Here is a 20,469-nt window from a genome sequence, read left to right on the forward strand (position 1 = left end):
AACCATCAAAATACACCGAAAACGTTTCCGTGAAATTCCTGAGGAGAATTGAGAGCTAGCCACTAGCAGCATGTGCCCACCTTTTGGATCTATGTCAATTCAACTCACTAACTTGTCACATTTTTTTATGACAGTCTAGCTTTGGTTAAGTCAGTTTAGTAATCACTTAAACATCAAACTGTCACCAATTAACGTGGACCATTTTATATCAACGTTTTAGATAATTTGTGTAGGCTATAAAAAATAAAATGTTGTCTTTTATTAGACTTACCTTATTTCCAAGTCACCTCATGGAAAATGGTTTGAATGGAAATTTTCAAAAAAAGCGTGTACGTCATGACGTCATAGGAAAAGACAAACCTAATTGACACATTTTCAATGAAATAAGAATATCAGGTTAACAAGCACCTAAGGCAAAACGTGTATTTTCAACTTTATATAATCCAGAAAACTAGACTAAAATCACTAAAGTAGAATTATGAATATCATTCATTAAGTCAGATGGCTGAGCGGTGAGGGAGTCGGGCTGGTAATCAGAAGGTTGCCAGATCGATTCCCCGCCGTAAAGCAAGGCACTTCACCCTACTTGCCTCGGGGGGATTTCCCTGTACTTACTGTAAGTCGCTAAATACTAAATGTAAATGTGATAAGAATATTACATTAGTTCATCTACTATTGAAATACTTGTTTTACAGTGTGGGAAAGGACTCAACAAACATGCATCATCAAAAGAACACCAGGGGCCTGTACTACGAAGCAAGATCAACATGCTCTGGATTACTTTCAGTTACCTGGCTACACAAAGCCTAACAATCGCAATCACGTTAAGCAGTACTACGACGGCGGTTATCAACTCTCTAACTCAACCCAGATCTTTCCAATCTAGAGACGTGCGCGTTCACATAAAGGGGCGGTGTTTGCATCGTATGTCCAATCGCAAACTTGGACAAAACAAGAGCCGCATATTTCACGCAGGAGGACCAGACAATAATCTTACTAACTTTGTCTACTCCTCCTGCGTGAAATATTGTAATACAAGCATATCAGGAATACAGACATAATACAGGCAAAATTCAACAAAGTCGCTGCTGCCAAGCTGGCAAAAAATAGCATACGCTGTAAATGCGTAAGCTACATGACTTATTGAAGATGTGACCATAATTACACGGGTGCATTCCACAACGTTAAACTTTTGTTGCTGTATTATTTTAGTTGCAACCCTGCAGTGGCAAACGATCGTGGAAGCAAATGCTAAATAAATATAAAACCATAAATAAAAACGGTAAGTAGCAGTAGGCAATACTTGCACACATTTTAAGTACAAGGCTGAATTGCCTGAATTAGTCCCTTTTGTAGGATATTGTATAGCTACAAAAGGCCTATAGAACAATGAAATTGCCTGCAGCCAACAGGAAGAAAAATTAGGCAACTGGTGGCAGCAGGTTGGAAGCCCAGGCATATGTATGTTTCAAGTAATCTATGTGACCATGTTCATTCAACAATTATTTATGAATATTGTAGGAGTGAAATGTATTACTGTTCTCTGCAGTGACAGGAAATACAGTGGTGTTGCTGCCACCACCCACTGTCGTCCCACTGTGCCATACAGAGGTAACAGTGAAACTAATAGTCATACGCCAGTATGTATGCCATATGTGGTTGCTGAATATGGATGAAATATACCATTTACTTTCTCAAGTGGAGGTCCTAGATGATCAGGAAACTGTGTCTGCCTGCTCATTTTGGGGGTACACCTTTTGAGTTTTATTTACCACTTGCAACACAGATGGTGAGAGTGTGTGAACGTGTGACTGTGATTGAAGTGTCTGTAATGACTTACTAATTGTGGTGGTCTCAACATAAGACACAAGTCCTTAAAGTGCTCATTTCAAATATGACTCAATTGATTACATTTCTACGGTGCTGAACTCAGCAGGAAGAGGAACTTCTTCCTCCCCCTGAGCCTAGGGCCTCCACTTCAAGGCCAAGACAAAGACACAAGGTATAAGCAAAAAACCACAGTAGTCAAATGGACACCTTCAACTTTCTCCAAGTGTGCCTTGCAAAGGGACAATGTTCTTCATTTGTTTCAGGTTGGAGCAGACAGTGTGAGGGCCCTGTATAAAAGAACCCTGGAGCTCGATTATAAGAGGTTTTTAATTTAAAAAAACAAGTCTGGAGACAAAAAAAATTGAATATGAGTACAGGCCCCGGCTCTGTGAAGCTATGTGGAGAGATAAGGAGAGCCGTGTACAGATGGGTACCACAGGGTTCAGTTCTAGGCCCTCTGTTATTTTCACTCTATATGTTGCCTTTAGGAAACATAATTAAAGCTCTGGGGTAAATTTTCACTGTTATGCAGATGATACTCAGCTATACATGTCCATAAAGCCTGGAGAATTTCCACATGCTATGGAAAAATTTGTTTCCGGGTTGAGAAATTGGATGACAGCAAATTTCCTTCTTCTTAATTCGGATAAAACCGAGGTTCCAATTTTCGGCCCTAAAAAATACAGAAATAATTTATCCAATCTGACCTTAAACTTAGATGGTGTCAAAGTATCTCAAAGCCAGTTGGTTAAAAATTTAGGAGTCACATTGGACCCAGACCTTTCGTTTGAGTACCATATTAAACAAATCACCAGAACTGCATTTTTCCATCTACGTAATATTGCCAAAATACGAAAATTCCTCTCAAAGATGATGCTGAAAAACTAATACATGCTTTTGTTACATCCCGATTGGACTACTGCAATGTGTTGTTCTCTGGCCTCCCTATTACCTACTTGAAAAATTTACAGCAGGTACAAAATGCTGCTGCTAGACTATTGACAAAAACAAGAAAGTTTGATCATATAACCTCTACTCTTATCTCTTTACACTGGCTCCCTATCCAAGCCAGAGCTGATTTCAAAGTTTTACTACTAACTTACAAATCTCTACATGGATTGGCACCACTGTACCTCTCCGGTCTCCTTGCACCCTATTGCCCCGCAAGGACTCTAAGATCTCAAGATGCCGGTTATCTGGTAATACCCAAAATTAAGAAAAAAACTGCTGGAGGTAGGGCGTTCTCATATAGAGCACCTCTTCTTCTCTGGAACAAATTACCTGTCTCAATTAGGGAGGCTGATACTGTTTCGACCTTTAAAACTAGATTAAAAACGTTCTTGTTTAGTCAATCCTATGATTGTTAAATGTGTGTACTTTCTATGTAAACCTGGGGTGTGCGTTTGCCTATGTGTGTATCACATGTAACTTTTAAATTGTAATTTTAGCTTATGTTCACACTGCCCACTTAAATGTTACAAATAAAGTAAACCTGTTATTGTATATTGTTACTGTAATAGTTCCGTTGCTGTATATTTTAATTGTTATAGTTTACTAGTTGGAGACAACGGGGGGCTGGTTGTTTTCATCCTCATTCGTATAAATATAACCTATTTTAGAGTTGTTTCCCCTGGAACAGATTTCATGTTCCAACCAAGGGGGGCTGTCGCTGTCTTGGTGTGTGGGGCAAATACCCTCTTAGCTTTGTTAAATTGCTGCACTAGTCCACACTTGACCGGTGGGGATCTCATTCTATTACGACTGAAACTGTTAGCTGCTCCTGGCATTCTCTAATCCCTGTTCTCCTCTCTGTCCCCCCAACACATCCCCTGTGGTGTGGGGGGTCTGAGCTGTCAGGACCTGCCTGGTCGTCGGTCTACCAACGCTGGACCAGGTCGTCAACCGGAAACCAGCCTCCATGACGGCCAACAGCGAGTTTCCAGGTCTCATCCAACGTCTATAAAGCCGAACAATGGATTTTTGGTGTTTCAAAACCCATTGACACTGTATGACTATGTTTAGCTTGTGTACTGCTCCTCTCTCTTGCCAACCGTCTCTGGAGGAGGGGATCCCTCTCTGAATTGCTCCTCCCAAGGTTTCTCCCATTTTTTCTCCCGTTGGGAGTTTTTCTGGGAGTTTTTCCTTGTCTTCCTTGAGGGTTTAGGTTGGTTGAGGGGCAGTTCTACGGGCGTATGTGAAGCCCTCTGTGACATGCTTGCGTGTAAAAAGGGCTATACAAATAAATTTGATTTGATTTTAAATGGCTACGTTGGTAAATACAGAACAGTTGCAACGTAATAGATACTACCTGTCAGCTATCATTGATGCCATCGACTTCCTTACAGTAAACCAGCTACCTTTTAGAGGGGACAATGATGGTTTTGATCGTATGTCTGGAGATTGCTGTGGCCTATTCTTGTCCTTTTTTGACTACACTTTAAGGAAAGATCCTGCCTTGGCCAGAATAGCACAGTCCATTCCACACAATGCTAGATACACTAGCCATGATATTCAGAGCAACATAATCAACATTGAGTACTATGGTCACAGAGCAGATTGTGAAAGAGGTTGGCGAGTCATTTTACACTATAAAAGTGGATGGAACTAGAGACCCTACAGGAACAGAAAATATTTCCATAATTTTGAGTTTTGTCAATGACCATTAGAGCTAACTGAGCTGAAGAGCGTCTTTCTATCAGCACCTTTTTCCTCCTTCTCACCATGTGTTGTGCACTGATTACGCATCTTATAATTATCCTCTGTTCCCATCCTTTTTTGCTGAAGAGTTTTGTGGTATTGACGTGTTCCCTATTGTGCATGTTTTTTTGGTGAGGCGCTTTCCTACCCTTCCTTGGATTCACTGGACTGCCCTCCCGATCTTGGACAACGTTTTTCGGATCACCCTTTGGATTTACCTTCTATGGCTTTACTTGCCGTTTTGTTTCCCGAGCCTTCTGCTGATTTTCAGTTGTTCATTAATAAACTTTCCGTTCCGCACTTTGCATTTGGGTCCTCCTTGTAGCTAAACGTGTCAGTAGACCTGTATGAATTAATTCAATGCTCATTTGGAAGATAATAAAAATAATGATCATATAATAATATTTTACTTGTGCCCCCCCCCCAAAACAATGGCATACCCGTCCGTGAATTTGTGTCTGGCGCCGGGTCTGGTGTGTGTGCTACCAATTCTAACATTTTCTGAAGGTGAGTGAGAAGGGTTTGTGTTTTCTGGATCTGGATTTGTTTCGGTCAACCATGGGTTTAATTATCTGTAATAAACAAGCATTTATCAAAGAGACACAATCCTGTTTGGCACTACTAGCCAGTGTACGAGAATCATGTTATACATACCCACTGTACCAACACTGGCAGCTTTGAACTGACCAAGCACTAGGCTCTGTTCACTCTCAGCCAGGGCTAACAGCAGCTCATAAGCCTCTATACATTGTTCACTGAAAAAGAGAGGCAGAGAGAGATGTAAGATTACAGTACATAAAATAACAGAAATTGTAAGATTATGCTCCTGCTCTTGTGTAATTCAGCAGCCATATTGGTTACACTAGCTATTAATCAGGGATGCAAACAGCACGCTTTTCGGCGGCTACTGCTTTTTTCACGTCAGTTTGGGTGACTTGCGTGAATCGTGCAGATCCGAAGAGTTTTTTTTAAGAGGGGGGAATTAAGTAATTCTGGATTGCCTCCACCAAACAAGTAAATAGGAAATATGCAAAACAGCAGTAGCCTATGCGCGCAAGCGTAAACCACTAGTGTTTCTTCTTGCTGCGTATCTTTTACTGTCTGCGGTGGGTACTCAATAAACGGACTCCGGTCTGGATCCGCACCGCAATACCAAGACGCAATTCATTGGTGCGTGATTTTGTGCTATAGCCTATTTTTTCATACTAGATGTGCTTTATATCTTCCGTGTCCAGTATTAAGCTCCAATCAGGAACTGTAATAACTGTATTCACCATGACAACTCACTCACTCAACGTTGGCCGCAACCTCTGTGGGTAACGCAGGTTGTGTGTGTCATTCGCAACAACGCAGGCTAATTGATTTGCTATCGGTAGCTAGCCTACCTGTTTCTTCCTTAGCAAAAATCATGGCGTGACAAAACCCAGCAAAAAGTTGAATCAGAAAATCGCAAGTTTCAGACAGAATGGACTGACAAGTACGCATTTGTGTTGCCGGTGGGGAGCACAAAACCGATATGTTTAATCTGCAATTAGACGGTTGCCCTAGTCAAAAGTGGTAGAGCTAATGTGAAATGTCACTATGACACAAAGCATAGACACTTAGAACAAAATTACCCCCAGAACTCTGGTCTATGGGAGAAATATGCCCAGACCACGGGCACGGGCACTGTGCCCTCCTAAACCTAAGTCAATTTTGAATGGGAGTCAATGGGAGAGATAGGGGCCAGAAAAATAAACCATGGTCCGTTCCGGACCCTGGACTGAATGGAAATTTGGTGAGTGGACCTTTTGAGTTTCTAATCGAGTACCCCTGTTTTAGGGGAAACCGAGCTTCCCTTGCAGTCTTAAAGAAATCTCCTACTGTCATGGATTTTATTAGGAAGGTGACCAAGGCATACACAGCTTGTGGCAAGTAGAACAAAGTACCTCTCAAAAGTAATAATGGCTGTTACTCAGCTGAAGGAGTTGGCTAGGATCATCAACATTTAGTGCCCTTAGAGGTGGCCAGGAAGAAGAGGAAGAAGGAGTAAAACCAGAAGAAGTGATAGATAATTTAATAAGAGTTTTTGTCTCGGAATAAAAAATAAAATTGAATATTACAAATTGGTGTTGGTGTATTTTGATCTTCAGAATGTAATTTTACTCTATGTGCATATAGGGGTGGGCCAGGGATGTCAGGGGGTTGGTGGCAATGTAGGTATATGGATATTTGCCACGGGGTGAGGGCTTCAATTACCTCTCTCTTTTTTGACCATACATGTGTTTGCATCCCTGATTAATAGACCATAATGCCTTTTATGTAAATATGTAAATACAGAAATCATTTTTCTGTATGCAACCTTGGCTTAGTGCCTGATTCTTTGATATTACGAAATGTGTGAATTTTTGGACGGGTCACTGATAGGACACAGTGATTATTCAATACCTGGCTCATCATGCCATAATGTACATGGACCCCCCGAGACAATAAACATTCAATCAATGGGGTCAGTGTCAAACAATTTAAGTAACTGAAAATACCTTTCCAATCAGAGAGAAAGTAAAAATTCCAATGCTTCCTTTGTGAAATTTTGTGTTCTGCACAATATTGCCATGCGTAACGCAAGGCACTTGGATATTACATACACTCTGCGAGGCAGTAGGTATTGTGATGGACTGTGCTATTTACCTGTGCTTTGTAGCACCCAAAGCACAGGTAAATAGGGACCATCTGGCCAAAATGTTGTTTCCTACTTGTAAATACCCATAGAAGTCATTATCAGAAAAGCATGTGCTGTAGGCAAGTTAACACTACTGTAAATGGCCAAAAGTATGTGGCCACTGCTCAGTATACTGATACCTACTTGTTGAGTCTGTAAGGCTGGGAATCACCCTGCCCCCACCTCTCATATGCAAAAATCTGGAGTTGCTGGACGGAGTCTCTACTAGATGGCTCTCATACCTCATTGCATAACTTACTGTAGCATTGCTAGCCATATATTGATAAGTAAGGGTCAAGATGCAGTGTTTCCCCTAGGATTTTTTTTAGCAGTGGGGGCAGGTCTGTCCGCCCCCCTCCCCCTCGGCCGAAATAAAGTTCCAACCCTATATTTTGGAGTAGGTTAATGTAATAGTCTAATAACAAATGTAATATTGCATATATTTTTGTCCTATTTTCCGTAAAGCAATACAGTTAGGCTACTTAAAGTATGTTCTAAATGACAGAAACATGCTGCCAATTAATAATTGACGTAACAACTTATTGTAAATGGTCAGTAGCCTAGCCTATCGATCAAGGTACTCGAAAGCATGTACACTGTCGACTTCATTTGATCTTGATAGGCTAAGCATTCTTTAGCAAATAGTAACAATATACCCACTATTAATTAAAACTACTTCAGCATAATAATGCACCTAAAATACAAACGTGAGCAAGGACAGCAATCGCTATCGAATCAACTGGCATGCAATTATGCTAGCAGGGGAAGAATACAAACAACGAAAATCACCAGTTAACTTAAATTTGCAATAACTGTAGACTAATACAATAACAGGCTTTAATGAACTGAAAACATAAAGACGCACACACGCAATATCAACTGCGCTGTGACGCGCGTGTCCTTGCTATTCTCCGACATGCACTCTAACAATCACTGCTGATAGACTGCCTAAAATCTTGTACAGCCTTATTTCTGATACCGTGGCGGCAGAAATTTAGCCGTGGCGGGCCGCCACTACAAAATCAACATAGGGGAAACACTGAGATGTGGTGTGATTGGTTGTTCTTGGGTATAAAGGGAATTGTGAAGCATTGTTCTTTGGATTCTTCATCTCCTGGGGCCTTCTCCTCAGCTATCTGGCCTGCCTACTCCTCCTTCCTCACCGCTTTATTTCTCTCTGGTTTACAATAATCAAGGTACAGTAGGTAAGATTTAGTAAAATGTAAAGTTAATTTTGTATAATGTTTGCCTTGTAATTGATTTCATTCATTTACAATGTTATTAAATATAAGTATATTTAATTTAACCTTATTTTGACCATTCTCACTCTGATTTAACCTATAGAGTCAAATAACTAATTGGATTGGTACTGGCATTATTTGGTTAATATAAATACACTGTCCAGTTTCCCCTCTTCCTTTAAACATAAGGGAATAGTTTTGGTTGTTTGGACAATATTAAACCCCATACAAGTCTCTCATTTTAAAATCATGGGTATTAATGTGGAATTGGTGTTTCTATAACTGCCTTCACTTTTCTTGGAAGGATTTCCAATAAACGTTGAAATTAATTCACATTTGTTTCATGTCAGCCACATGGCATGGCATTATAATGTATCTCAAATGGGTTTGATGGTGCTTTGGTCAGGGATCTGAAAAGGCCTATCAAGTTTTTCCATGCCAAACTTGAAGCATTTCTGAATGGACATAGCTTTGTGCATGGAGGGTTGATAATGCTCCCTGATCACATGTGTGTGAACTTGTGTGCAAGAGTGCGTGTGTATTGGTGTATGGATATACGTGTATGCATGTGTGTCAGTGTGTACCTGTACTGTAGTGCCAGTCTTAGTGCTGTGGCGTTGGACTCGTATTTTCCCACCAGCATGCTCATCCTCTCCGCGTTGCCCTTACATTCCTCCAGTGTGATGGTTAGCAGGTCGTTTTGAGATTTAAGGTGCTCAATGCGACTAGAACACACACAATCATTATCATCATGTTTATGTTTCAAGTTAATACATTTTACTGAACCTGCATTTCAGGGAGTATCATCATCATTCACATCCACACTATTCATTATATGGTAACACTTTAGAATAATGGTCCGTTGTTAACAAGTAGCTATGCAGGAAGTAATAGGTAGTTCTACATTAACACCGAATTTAATACTATTAAATAATATGGAACCAAGATTAACTAAGCAGTAAGTAATAGCTAAATTACAACAAAGGTAGTTCCTTGGTAGTTATTTGGTTATTACTAAATACATGTATCCTCTTGAGAACTACTTGTGAACTATCACCAATTAAGAAAGAATAACCAATTAATTACTAATCACAAAAGTAACATGTCTAAAAAGTTAACAATTTGGTTGTTTCACTCTTAACATGGTCATAACTTTTCAGAAGCTTGTGCCTCAAATGGGTTGTTTGTGGAAACCAGTTTATGAATTTTATATCCCCCCAAATACGTTAACTACAGGTTGAGATTTTGACTACTCTTACCTAAGAATGGATGCATGTTCTCTGTTTATTTCAAACTTAAACAAGGTATAATACAAATAATGATAATTTGTTTAACATTTTTAATAATTAGGAAGTGATGCTGACACTCTCATAATTTGATTAGTTTACTATTATGAGCTTGAGTGTCAGTTAAATGTCTGACTCCAAAGACCTACCTTTATGTTACAGTAGCCACCTGAGGAGGACTTCTCTTTAGGATATGAATATAAACATTGATGTTCTCTTGTCATCCTGCATTTATGTTGCGATAAGCGCAAAACCAAATCTTCCAGATTTCAATGTTTGTTAGAATATCACTAGTGCCTCACAGAAATGTATGCCTGTACCGTATGTGTCAAATATAAAAATAGACTTATTATAGGCCTATTACTTGTGAAAACCAGTATAACTCCTCACTAATTACTCGAGCATTACCTTGTCATCCTGCAGGAACTACTTGTGATGTGGACCATTATTTTAAAGTGAAAAACATGTTAACTCCTCAGTAGTTACTCAAGAGTTACCTTGTTATCCTGCAGGAACTACTTGTGATATGGACCATTATTTTAAAGTGAAAAACATCTTAACTCCTCAATAAGTACTCAAGTGTTACATTGTCATCCTGCAGGAACTACTTGTGATGTGGACCATTATTTTAAAGTGACAAACATGTTAATTGGCCACTACTGTGAAATACAACAGCAACGCAATTTCAAAGGAATAAAAATGATGAAGAAAGAAAGAACAGGCAGGACTGTAAAATAACTTGCTAGATAACCCAAATCAGAGAACAGGAACATGGCCCAAAACGCTAGCTACAGTTGTTGCTAGCTGTAATGCCAGGCTAGCTGTTGGCTAGCTTGTAAAAAGTCCCTCATACAAACTGTATAGTATTGCAATTGAAATTCGCACTAATTCTACAATTCGAAATTCTAGTGAAATTCAACTAGTCGTTGTTATCGTATGTTAGCCAAATGCTGGATATTACCATCCATAAAAATGTGCCACTGACAAATGATTTTGCGCTCCTAACTTACTCATTGACGTTGCACCAGTATAGCTTTAGGGAAAACATGACATGGATTCAGGACAAATAGGTTTCGGTAAGACAAGTCGACTGGATTAGGAAAATGAACCGGCCGTGATTTGATATTTTCTGAGCTGCAGAAAGACCTAATAGCAGACACATCAAAATTGCCCGCATAATCATACAGTATGATCAAATGTTGGGGAGGACGTGTTCCATAATCATACAGTATGATCAAATATTGGGGGAGACGTGTCCCATAATCATACAGGGGCGTGTTATAACGTTAATATTCATAAACGTTCACTATTTAGACCTTGCTTTTGTGATTAGTAATTCATTGGTTATTCTTTCTTAATTGGTCATAGTTCACAAGTAGTTCTCAATGAGGATATATTTATTTAGTAATAATCAAATACCTACCAAGCAACTACCTTTGTACTAAATTCGCTATAACTTACTGCTTAGTTAATCTTGGTTCCATATTAGTTAATAGTATTAAATTCAGTGTTAATGTAGCACTACCTATTACTTCCTGCATAGCTACTCATTAACAACGGACCATTATTCTAAAGTTTTACCCATGATATAGATTATTGCCATCACAATTATTATATTCATTATGATTTACCTTATGGGCCACGGTATGAGGACATTTACCATCTCATAGCACTCAGGTGTATGTTCCAATATGCCTATTGAACACCAATATTACTCCATGTCATCTTGTGCCAATTGGCTTGTATGGCTTGCATATTAGTTTAAAAACTTCAAATCAAGCAAACCTGAAGTGTGTGTTTATGTCTGCATATGTATCATATAACTTGAATTTACAAATAAAGTAAACCAGAACTTGTTTGTTACTTATCCAGGGGACAAGGCATTCTCATTTAGAGTTTATCTTCTCTGGAACATATTTGTTTCAATCTAAGGGGGCTGGTACTGTCTGGGTGTCTAGGGCTACATCAAATATATAAGAAATGGTCTGTTAAACTGCTGCACTAGTTCATACTTGACCAGTGGGGACTTCAACCTTACTGTTATTGTAACTGTTAGTAGCTCCTTTACATTCTCTAATTCTGCTCTCTTCTCTCTGTCCCCACTCCACACCTACGAGGTGAAAGATTTTCGGAGTTCTCTAACGAGACAAACTCCTAAACATCAGAGAAACAACTCCAAAGGATTTATTTTCCACTTTTCTGCTCCCAGTGGCAGAATTAGTGGACATTATAGGTGATATATGATTATATCCAGTTCAATACACCGTGAACATCCGTGAACCCAATAAGATTTTCCAGTCTATTGATTAGGATGTCGTGATCAATGGTATCAAATGCTGCACTGAGATCTAGCAGAGGTCGCTAATTATTCTGGTTAGAGCAGTTTTAGTACTGTGATATTTCCTGAAACCTATGGTGGCCCTGAAGTGCAAATCACACCCCCTAATATGAGTACATCCCCCAAATGAAAACACTCCCCCCCAATACGAGTCAACTCTCCCCAAATCGGATGACTTGTTCACCTCCCCCCAATACAAAAACAGGCTCCCCCAAATGGAAAACGACATTACATTAACTCAAAAACACATTACATTAACTCTGAACGGAAAGGGTATGTACGACACTTTAGTGCTGATTGGATGCAGTAGGCTAACTAACAAGAAATAAGAAATTGATCGACAGAAGTACAGAATTAAGTGCACCAGGACATTTATTTGGGTATCGAAGCATGTAGCATAGGCTAGTATGCAAAAGAATAAATTGCATGTTAAACGTAAACATCGATAGCCAAACAACTAGTCCACGTAACTCTGTCATTATCATGAACTTGATCGTTTTGGTTGGAAGGAAAGAGGAAATATTAATGTTTACAATTCAGAGTCATGACACTACTCTATTTTAATTAGGGTCATTCCTATGAAATAATCTCAGATATGCTGTTAACGTTTCACAATATAAGTAGCCTATGCGCACGCTAAAAACGCAGCTGAAGGAAGCAGGACTTTTCAGAAGAAAAAACTAATAGTCCACTACAGAAGAACGAAATGCCACAATGACAGAGTAACGTGGACCAGGATAGTTGTTTGGCTATCGATTTTTACATTTAACACGAAATACTTTTGCTTAAGTAGCCTATAATTGCTACATTCTTCGATAGCCAAACAAATGTTCTGGTGCATGTAACTCTGCCAGGCTATTGCATTTTGTACTTCTGTCGATCAATTTCATATTTCTTGTTAGTTAGCCTACTGCATCCAATCAGCGCTAAAGTGTAGTACCTACCCTTTCCGTTCAGAGTTAATGTAATGTTTTTGAGTTAATGTAATGTCGTTTTTCATTTGGGGGAGCGTGATTTTGTATTGGGGGGAGGTGAACAAGTCATCCGATTTGGGGGGAGTTGACTCGTATTCGGGGGAGTGTTTTCATTTGGGGGATGTACTCCTATTAGGGGGTGTGATTTGCACTTCAGGGCCACCGTAGAAACCTGACTGAGAGACTTCCAGGATGTTATTTTTTTCAAGAAAATAATTTAATTGGACTAAAACTCTCTTTTCCTGTACTTTACTAATAAATGGAAGGTTTGATATTGGTCTGTAATTTGCAAGTAGACTGTTATCCAATTTGGGTTTCTTTAATAGGGGCTTTACAACAGCTGTTTTGAAGGCATCTGGGAAGACGCCAGTTCTAAGGGATGTGTTTATAATCTCTAGCACCGGACCTGAGACACTATCACAATCTGAATCAATCTGGATCAATATCTGAGGTTGTGGAGTTAGATTCGCTGATAATTTTGGAAAGTTCACTAAGTGTGATACAGGTAAATGTGCTCATGGTTATGTTGCAGAATCTACTGATGTCAGTTTTGACCCCACTATTAATAATACTAGCTCTGATCAAAGTTATTTTGTTCTTGAAGAACAAAGCAAGCTCTTCACATTTAACTGCTGAGGATGGGGGTGGGACAGGACAGTGTTTAACAGCTGGTCAATGGTGGAGAAAAGAACTGGAATTTCTGGCATTTTCTGTAATAATGTTGGAGAAATATTCTCTCCTTGCTAGACGGATGGTTTTGTTATAGGTGGTTAGTGTATCTTTGTAGATATTGTAGTGGATAGTGATCTTTGTTTTCCTCCACTTTCTCTCTGCTGCACGGCATTTTCTTTTCGTTTCACTAACATTTTTATTTCTCAGCCATGGGGAAGTTCTGCTTGTGCACTCCTTTTTGGTTTTCAGTGGTGCAACAGAGTCTAACACAGATAATAGTGCATCATTGAGGTTCTCTACCATTTCATTCAGAGAGCAATCATGATTAGTTGGCTCATATAGAGCAAATTGTTCAAAAAATGTCGTCATAGCTGTATTGTCTAAATTTCTTTTGGACTAAGAATTCTTTTGTGTTTTTTGTTAGGATAATTTCCACATTAAAAAGTATAATGATGGTCTGAGAGGGGTAGATCAGTTAACAAAATATTATTGATATTTAGTCCAGTTGTTATCACTTGATCTGGTGTGTTTCCGTGCTGGTGTGTTGGGTCTGTTATGTGTTGAGTTAGATCGAAACTGTCGAGGAGATTTAAGAGCTCAATAGTTCTTGGGTCTGCTTTTTTATTTACTTGGATCTCCGTTTAAAACTACTTTGTCATATCTAGTGACACATAGTGATAATAGTTCAGAGAATTCTTGTACGAATATGGGCGAGTGCTTGGGTGGCCGATATATAATAATAAAAAGTATTTATTCGGTTTTGAGCTCTATAGCAAGATATTCATATGATATGAATTCACCTAGCTCAGTAGTTTTGAACAACAGTTTAGAGGAGAAAATAGCTGCGACTCCTCCACCTTTTTTTGATTTCCTAGAAACTTGGTGGAAGCTGTAATCGGGCAGACACGCTTCTATCAGAGTTGCTGTTGCCATGTCATTGTTTAGCCAGGTTTCTGTTAGACAGATGCAGTCTAAGTTGTTTTCTTTGATCAGATCATTAACTAAAAATGTTTTGTTATTTAGTGATCTAACATTTAGAAGGGCCAGTTTCATCTGTGGGGTATTAACAGATAAAACAGGGGTTGATAAATCTGTTGGAAGAATATGGATAGTTCTGTGACTTCTAACACTAGTTTCAGGTTTGTTACCATGCATTTTACCATGCCATTTTCTTTGGGAAAGTCTATGTCACTGGGATCAGACAGATGCCAACCATGTGTTGAAAGATAGTAGTCGACTGAAGGCTTATTTTCCTCTGCGAAAGCAGGCAAACGGTCCACTGATAAATACATATTGATATCTGTTGAGTGTGTTCAGTAGCTGGGTGAAATGTTTTTTAAGTATCTCAGTGCCAGTTTTCTTGTGTAGGATATCAACCGAGCCAGTGTGGATGTTAATCTTAGGGTTCTTTGGTTTATTGTTGAGGATTGTTTGTACCTCTGATGACAGTTCCTCGACAGATGTGTTGCTAAGACAAATATTTGTTCTGTCTTTCTGTCAGTTTAACATGTGCTGTCATGGCATCTCCAATCAAGATAGTGGCCATATGTGGTGTTGTGTTTGCATTTCTAACGTTTGCCTTATCAGTAGCTGCGGAGCCAGTTCTTAGCTTATTTGGGTTAGAAATGGTAGGACCTTGTACTAGACCAAGGTCAGCCACTGTGTCAGTGCTAGCAGTAGATTCTATAGTGCTAGCAGCGTTAGATCCTCTAAGTGCTGATGGGCTGTGGGTAGTCTTAGCATACCTTGGATCTTGATAATCCTGTGATATTGTTGTCTGATTAGGCTTGATAGGGGGTCGAACAGCACCCCGAGTGGTCCGAGAGGGGCTTGCAGTGAAATGGGGGACTCCCGGTCGCAGTAGACGATGATGTGTTGGATTTGCATGTGTTTTTGAGTAATATAATCAAAAACTATCCAAATGATTGAAACTTCAGAGCATTTCTCCGTGAATGACTAGACAATAGGATAGAAGCCAAGCAGGGAAGCAAGCAGGGAAGGTCAGGGGGAGGAGAGGGAAAGAAAATGTGACTGCCTTCGTTGAGAGCCAAAAGAAAAGAGAGAAAAGAGAAACGCAGCCTTGGAATGCAGGAAAAAACACACACGCACCTGGCAGCTATTTAACAGTAAGCAGGAGTGAAATATCCATAAATTAGCTTAAAAAATTAAAATTAAAATTTTTACTGGGTGATAAAACACACATGTCTAGAAAAAGCCAAGAAAGCAGGGTCCTTCAGCAGACAACCATTCAATTGGCAATTCACAAACATATTTTTGGAGATATACTGTCATTTATAGGGTTGGGTGTGGAAACTTTGTGCCAATATGACACCGGTACCTATATGACCGGTATGTACCGGAAAAACAACATGGAAAGTCAAGGAACATGGCAGACAACAGTGATTGGTTGATGGTAAGACATTTTTGAATAATGGGGCAAAATCACATATCACAAATTTTTTTCTCACATGTAATTTGTAGTATGGTATTAGGTTATAAAGAATACCCGGATTAATACCATAACTGTTTTGCTGTTATTGGTACGTTAACTGTTATGTAATGTTAAATTATTGTAGTTGGGTTAGGTGGCTTAGGTTTTATTGTAAATTTGTTATGTACATTTGTTGTGTTTTGTATTTACTTATATTTATATATTTAAGTATACTTTTAATATATTGTTCAATTTCAGTTAAATACAATTTCAATTAAAAATACGTTCTTTTAAGTCACCCACTGTCATTTTGAGGCTCTTTTTTTCTTAGTTCAAGCACCATTTAGGCACCATTTTAAAAGTATTGATTTGGCACCCCTATCGTTGAAAAACAAATGATACCCAACCTGAGCAGGTTGGGTTAGAGTTATGGTAACCCTAAGCAATTGAGAACTGTAGTGGAAAATCATTCACCTGTTTAGTCTCTCTGTCTCCACCTCAAACTCTCTGATCTTGTTCTCAGATATGGCTGAGCCATGGGAGTAGAGGGTCTGGAAGATCTCCTGGATGTTGGAACACTCCTGCAGGGAGTGGGCCAGGTGCTCCGCTACATTACTGGATACCTGCAGCGAAATGGGCCACCAGGGAATAATGGAAAAATGTCATAAGGGGATGAAGGAGAAACATTTTGCATCATGCACATGCTCAAGTTGATGAAATTCCCTCTGCTTTTATCCCATCTCACTGTCCTTCCTTCAAGGGCAGCCAAGAATAGTGATCAGCCTTATCAAGGATTCTAGGGGCCAAGTCCAAATGCTCACCCATGTCCTGGCCATGGGGAGGAGAGCGATCCCAAGATATAGTTCAACTGAGCACCAAACCCTTCTGGCGACTGCACTGTGCCCCAATTCCACAATTGTGGCACAATATGTGTTTGAGAACAGGAGTGTGGGGGGATGGAACATGAGGGAGAGAGTGTAAGGAAGGGAGGGAACACACACTCACGCATGCAAAAATGGATTTATGGAAGATGCCTCTTTCAATGATGGGATAATGCTAAAGATTTTGATAATTTAAATAGGAAAACCCACCAGGCATCATGAGGATAGATTTTTGGTCACACAAAAAAAAAAACATCCATCGTCAACCGCTTATCAGGTTTCAGGTCGCAGGGGCAGCTGCTCCAGCAGGGGGCCCCAAACTTCCCTTTTCTGAGCCACATTGACCAGCTCTGACTGGGGAATCCCGAGGCGTTTCCAGGCCAGTGTGGAGAATAATCTCTCCACCTAGTCCTGGGTCTTCCAAGGCCTCCTCCCAGCCGGACGTGCCAACTTTCATGACCATAAAAGAGGGTAGGAACAAAAATTGACTGGTAGATTGAGAGCTTTGCCTTCCGGATCAGCTTTCTTTTCCTGACAATGGTGCGATACAGCAAAAGCAAAACCGCCCCCGCTGCCCCGATTCTCCGGCAAACTTTCCGCTCCATTTTCCCCTCACTCACGAGCAAGACCCCAAGGTACTTGAACTCTTTCAGTTGGGGTAAGAACCCATTCCCTACCCGGAGTAAGCACCGCATCCGTTTCCTGCTGAGAACCATGGTCTCAGATTTAGAGGTATATCCTTCCCATGAATATCCTGATATCGTGTATTGTTTACAAAGCGCAGCACACGGAACAAACTTGTCTTTGTGCCGAAGACCTGGGGCCTGTACTACGAATCAAGATCAACATGCTCTGGATTACTTTCAGTTACCCGGCTACGCGAAGCCTAACAATAGCAGTCACGATAAGCGGTACTACGACGGCGGTTATCAACTCTAACTCAACCCAGATCTTTCCAATCTAGAGACGTGCGCGTTCACATAAAAGGGCGGTGTTTGCATCGTATGTCCATCGTATGTCCATTGTATATTTCACGCAGGAGGAGCAGACAAGGTTTGTAATACAAGCATATCAGGAATACAGACATAATACAGGCAAAATTCAACAAAGTCGCTGCTGCCAAGCTGGCAAAAAATAGCATACGCTGTAAATGCGTAAACTAGATGACTTATTGAAGATGTGACCATAATTACACGGGTGCATTCCACAACGTTAAACTTTTGTTGCTGTATTATTTTAGTTGCAACCCCGCAGTGGCAAACGATCGTGGGAGCAAATGCTAAATAAATATAAAACCATAATTCAAAACGGTAAGTAGCAGTAGGCAATACTTGCACATATTTTAAGGCCAACAAGTACAAGGCTGAATTGCCTGAATTAGTCCCTTTTGTTGGATATTGTATAGCTACAAAAGGCCTATAGAACAATGAAATTGCCTGCAGCCAACAGGAAGACAAATTAGGCAACTGGTGGCAGCAGGTTGGAAGCCCAGGCATATGTATGTTTCAAGTAATCTATGTGACCATGTTCATTCAACAATTATTTATGAATATTGTAGGAGTGAAATGTATTACTGTTCTCTGCAGTGACAGGAAATACAGTGGTGTTGCTGCCACCACCCACCGTCGTCCCACTGTGCCATACAGAGGTAACAGTGAAACCAATAGTCATACGCCAGTATGTATGCCATATGTGGTTGCTGAATATGGATGAAATATACCATTTACTTTCTCAAGTGGACGTCCAAGATAATCAGGAAACTGTGTCTGCCTGCTCATTTTGGGGGTACACCTTTTGAGTTTTATTTACCACTTGCAACACAGATGGTGAGAGTGTGTGAACGTGTGGCTGTGATTGAAGTGTCTGTAATGACTTACTAATTGTGGTGGTCTCAACATAAAACACAAGTCCTTAAAGTGCTAATTTCAAATATGATTCAATTGATTACATTTCTATGGTGTTGAACTCAGCAGGAAGAGGAACTTCTTCCTCCCCCTGAGCCTAGGGCCTCCACTTCAAGGCCAAGACAAAGACACAAGGTATAAGCAAAAAACCACAGTAGTCAAATGGACATCTTCAACTTTCTCCAAGTGTGCCTTGCAAAGGGACAATGTTCTTCATTTGTTTCAGGTTGGAGCAGACAGTGTAAGGGCCCTGTATAAAAGAATCCTGGAGCTCGATTATGAAAGGCTTTTAATTTAAAAAAACAAGGCTGGAGACAGAAAAACTGGAATATGAGAAGAGATCGTACATGACTGAATGAACGACACTAAACTTAGTTACACTGACATATTTTTCCTGTTCCTAGGGGAGGGAGAACACATGAGGATGTATTTGTTAAACTTTTGTCTACGTTTTGATATTTTTATACCTTTTTGTGGCTTTTTTGTTGTGCCTTTTGAATCTTTTGTGGGGGTTTTCACCACTTCTCTCTTTCAATGTCCTATTTATTATTTTTGAAAAATGCTATAAAAGTGAATGAAACATCAAAAATCAATGAAAGTAGTGAAATGATCATTTATGTATCACTTGTGAAGAGCTTTGTACAGATACCCATTGTTCTTTTTGGTTTGAAAGGTTTTGGTTGAAAGAAACCCCAATTTCTGATATGGAAATGATTAGAAAATGGGTCAAAGCAACCCAAGGACAAAAGGGTTAAGGGGAGACACAGTGAATAGGGATAACATGTCAACATGAGACCTTCCAAGTTGATAACTAATAGTAGGTCAAATAATGTTTTCATTACTAGTTTCCTGTAAATGTAGGCCTATATTTAAATGAGCAAATGATGACGTTGTAAAACATGATATTCTTTGCATACATTTCCAGAGCAGAAATCAGAACATTGAGTGAAAAACCTCCTTTCATTTTGTCAAAATATTAGGAGTCCAAAGTTTTTACAAAGGGCACTTTGGATATCTATTTTTCATCACTCCATGAATCAGAATATGGTGGCAACAGCCATTAAATAAAATCCGTTCAAAATTGCGCGGCAGACCATGTTCTTGCTCAGGTTCTCCGCATCACCCAAACTATAAAACTAGCTACCCATAGCGAAATAACGAAACGCTATGCATTCAGTCTGTGGGACTTGAGTGCACAGCTTCAATGCGTCGCATTGGCAACATACGGCTCAAGAAGCTGGCAATATACGTAATTCCCTCTGCTAAGAATCTATATCTTTCAGAAAGATACTCATGAGGGAATGCGAAAGGGTTTTGTCGGTCTCTAAATGTTCTGGCTCTTCTGAGCGCACTTCTCACTATCCGCGCACCAAGCTGCACAGGATTTACTATGAACGGTGACGACATTATCGTCAAGAATGAGCTAGTGGGCGGGGTTTTTATACCGGTTGATCTCTGATCTCCAACTTAACCTGCTCCCGACCAGGTTAGCCGTTCAGCATGTGTTACCATGG

At 39.8% G+C, this 20,469-nt stretch overlaps 1 protein-coding gene across 2 annotated transcripts in view; it reads right to left on the reverse strand.

The window, feature by feature from the left end:
* The window catches only part of mcc (MCC regulator of WNT signaling pathway), a 334,586-nt gene that overhangs the window by 89,713 nt on the left and 224,404 nt on the right, over nt 1–20,469 (reverse strand). Inside the window, exons 11-13 of one of the 2 annotated variants that reach the window (XM_084687681.1) lie at nt 16,645–16,793; nt 9,054–9,194; nt 5,182–5,282 (exon numbers count right to left, since the gene is read on the reverse strand). In XM_084687681.1, coding sequence (XP_084543807.1) covers nt 5,182–5,282; nt 9,054–9,194; nt 16,645–16,793 — 391 coding nt within the window. The remainder of the gene's footprint in view (nt 1–5,181; nt 5,283–9,053; nt 9,195–16,644; nt 16,794–20,469) is intronic. The other variant, XM_084687682.1, reaches the window with a different exon arrangement.

Source organism: Hypomesus nipponensis, chromosome 22 (assembly GCF_054491055.1).
Source record: "Hypomesus nipponensis isolate SF chromosome 22, ASM5449105v1, whole genome shotgun sequence".
Classification (NCBI taxonomy): Eukaryota; Metazoa; Chordata; class Actinopteri; order Osmeriformes; family Osmeridae; genus Hypomesus; species Hypomesus nipponensis.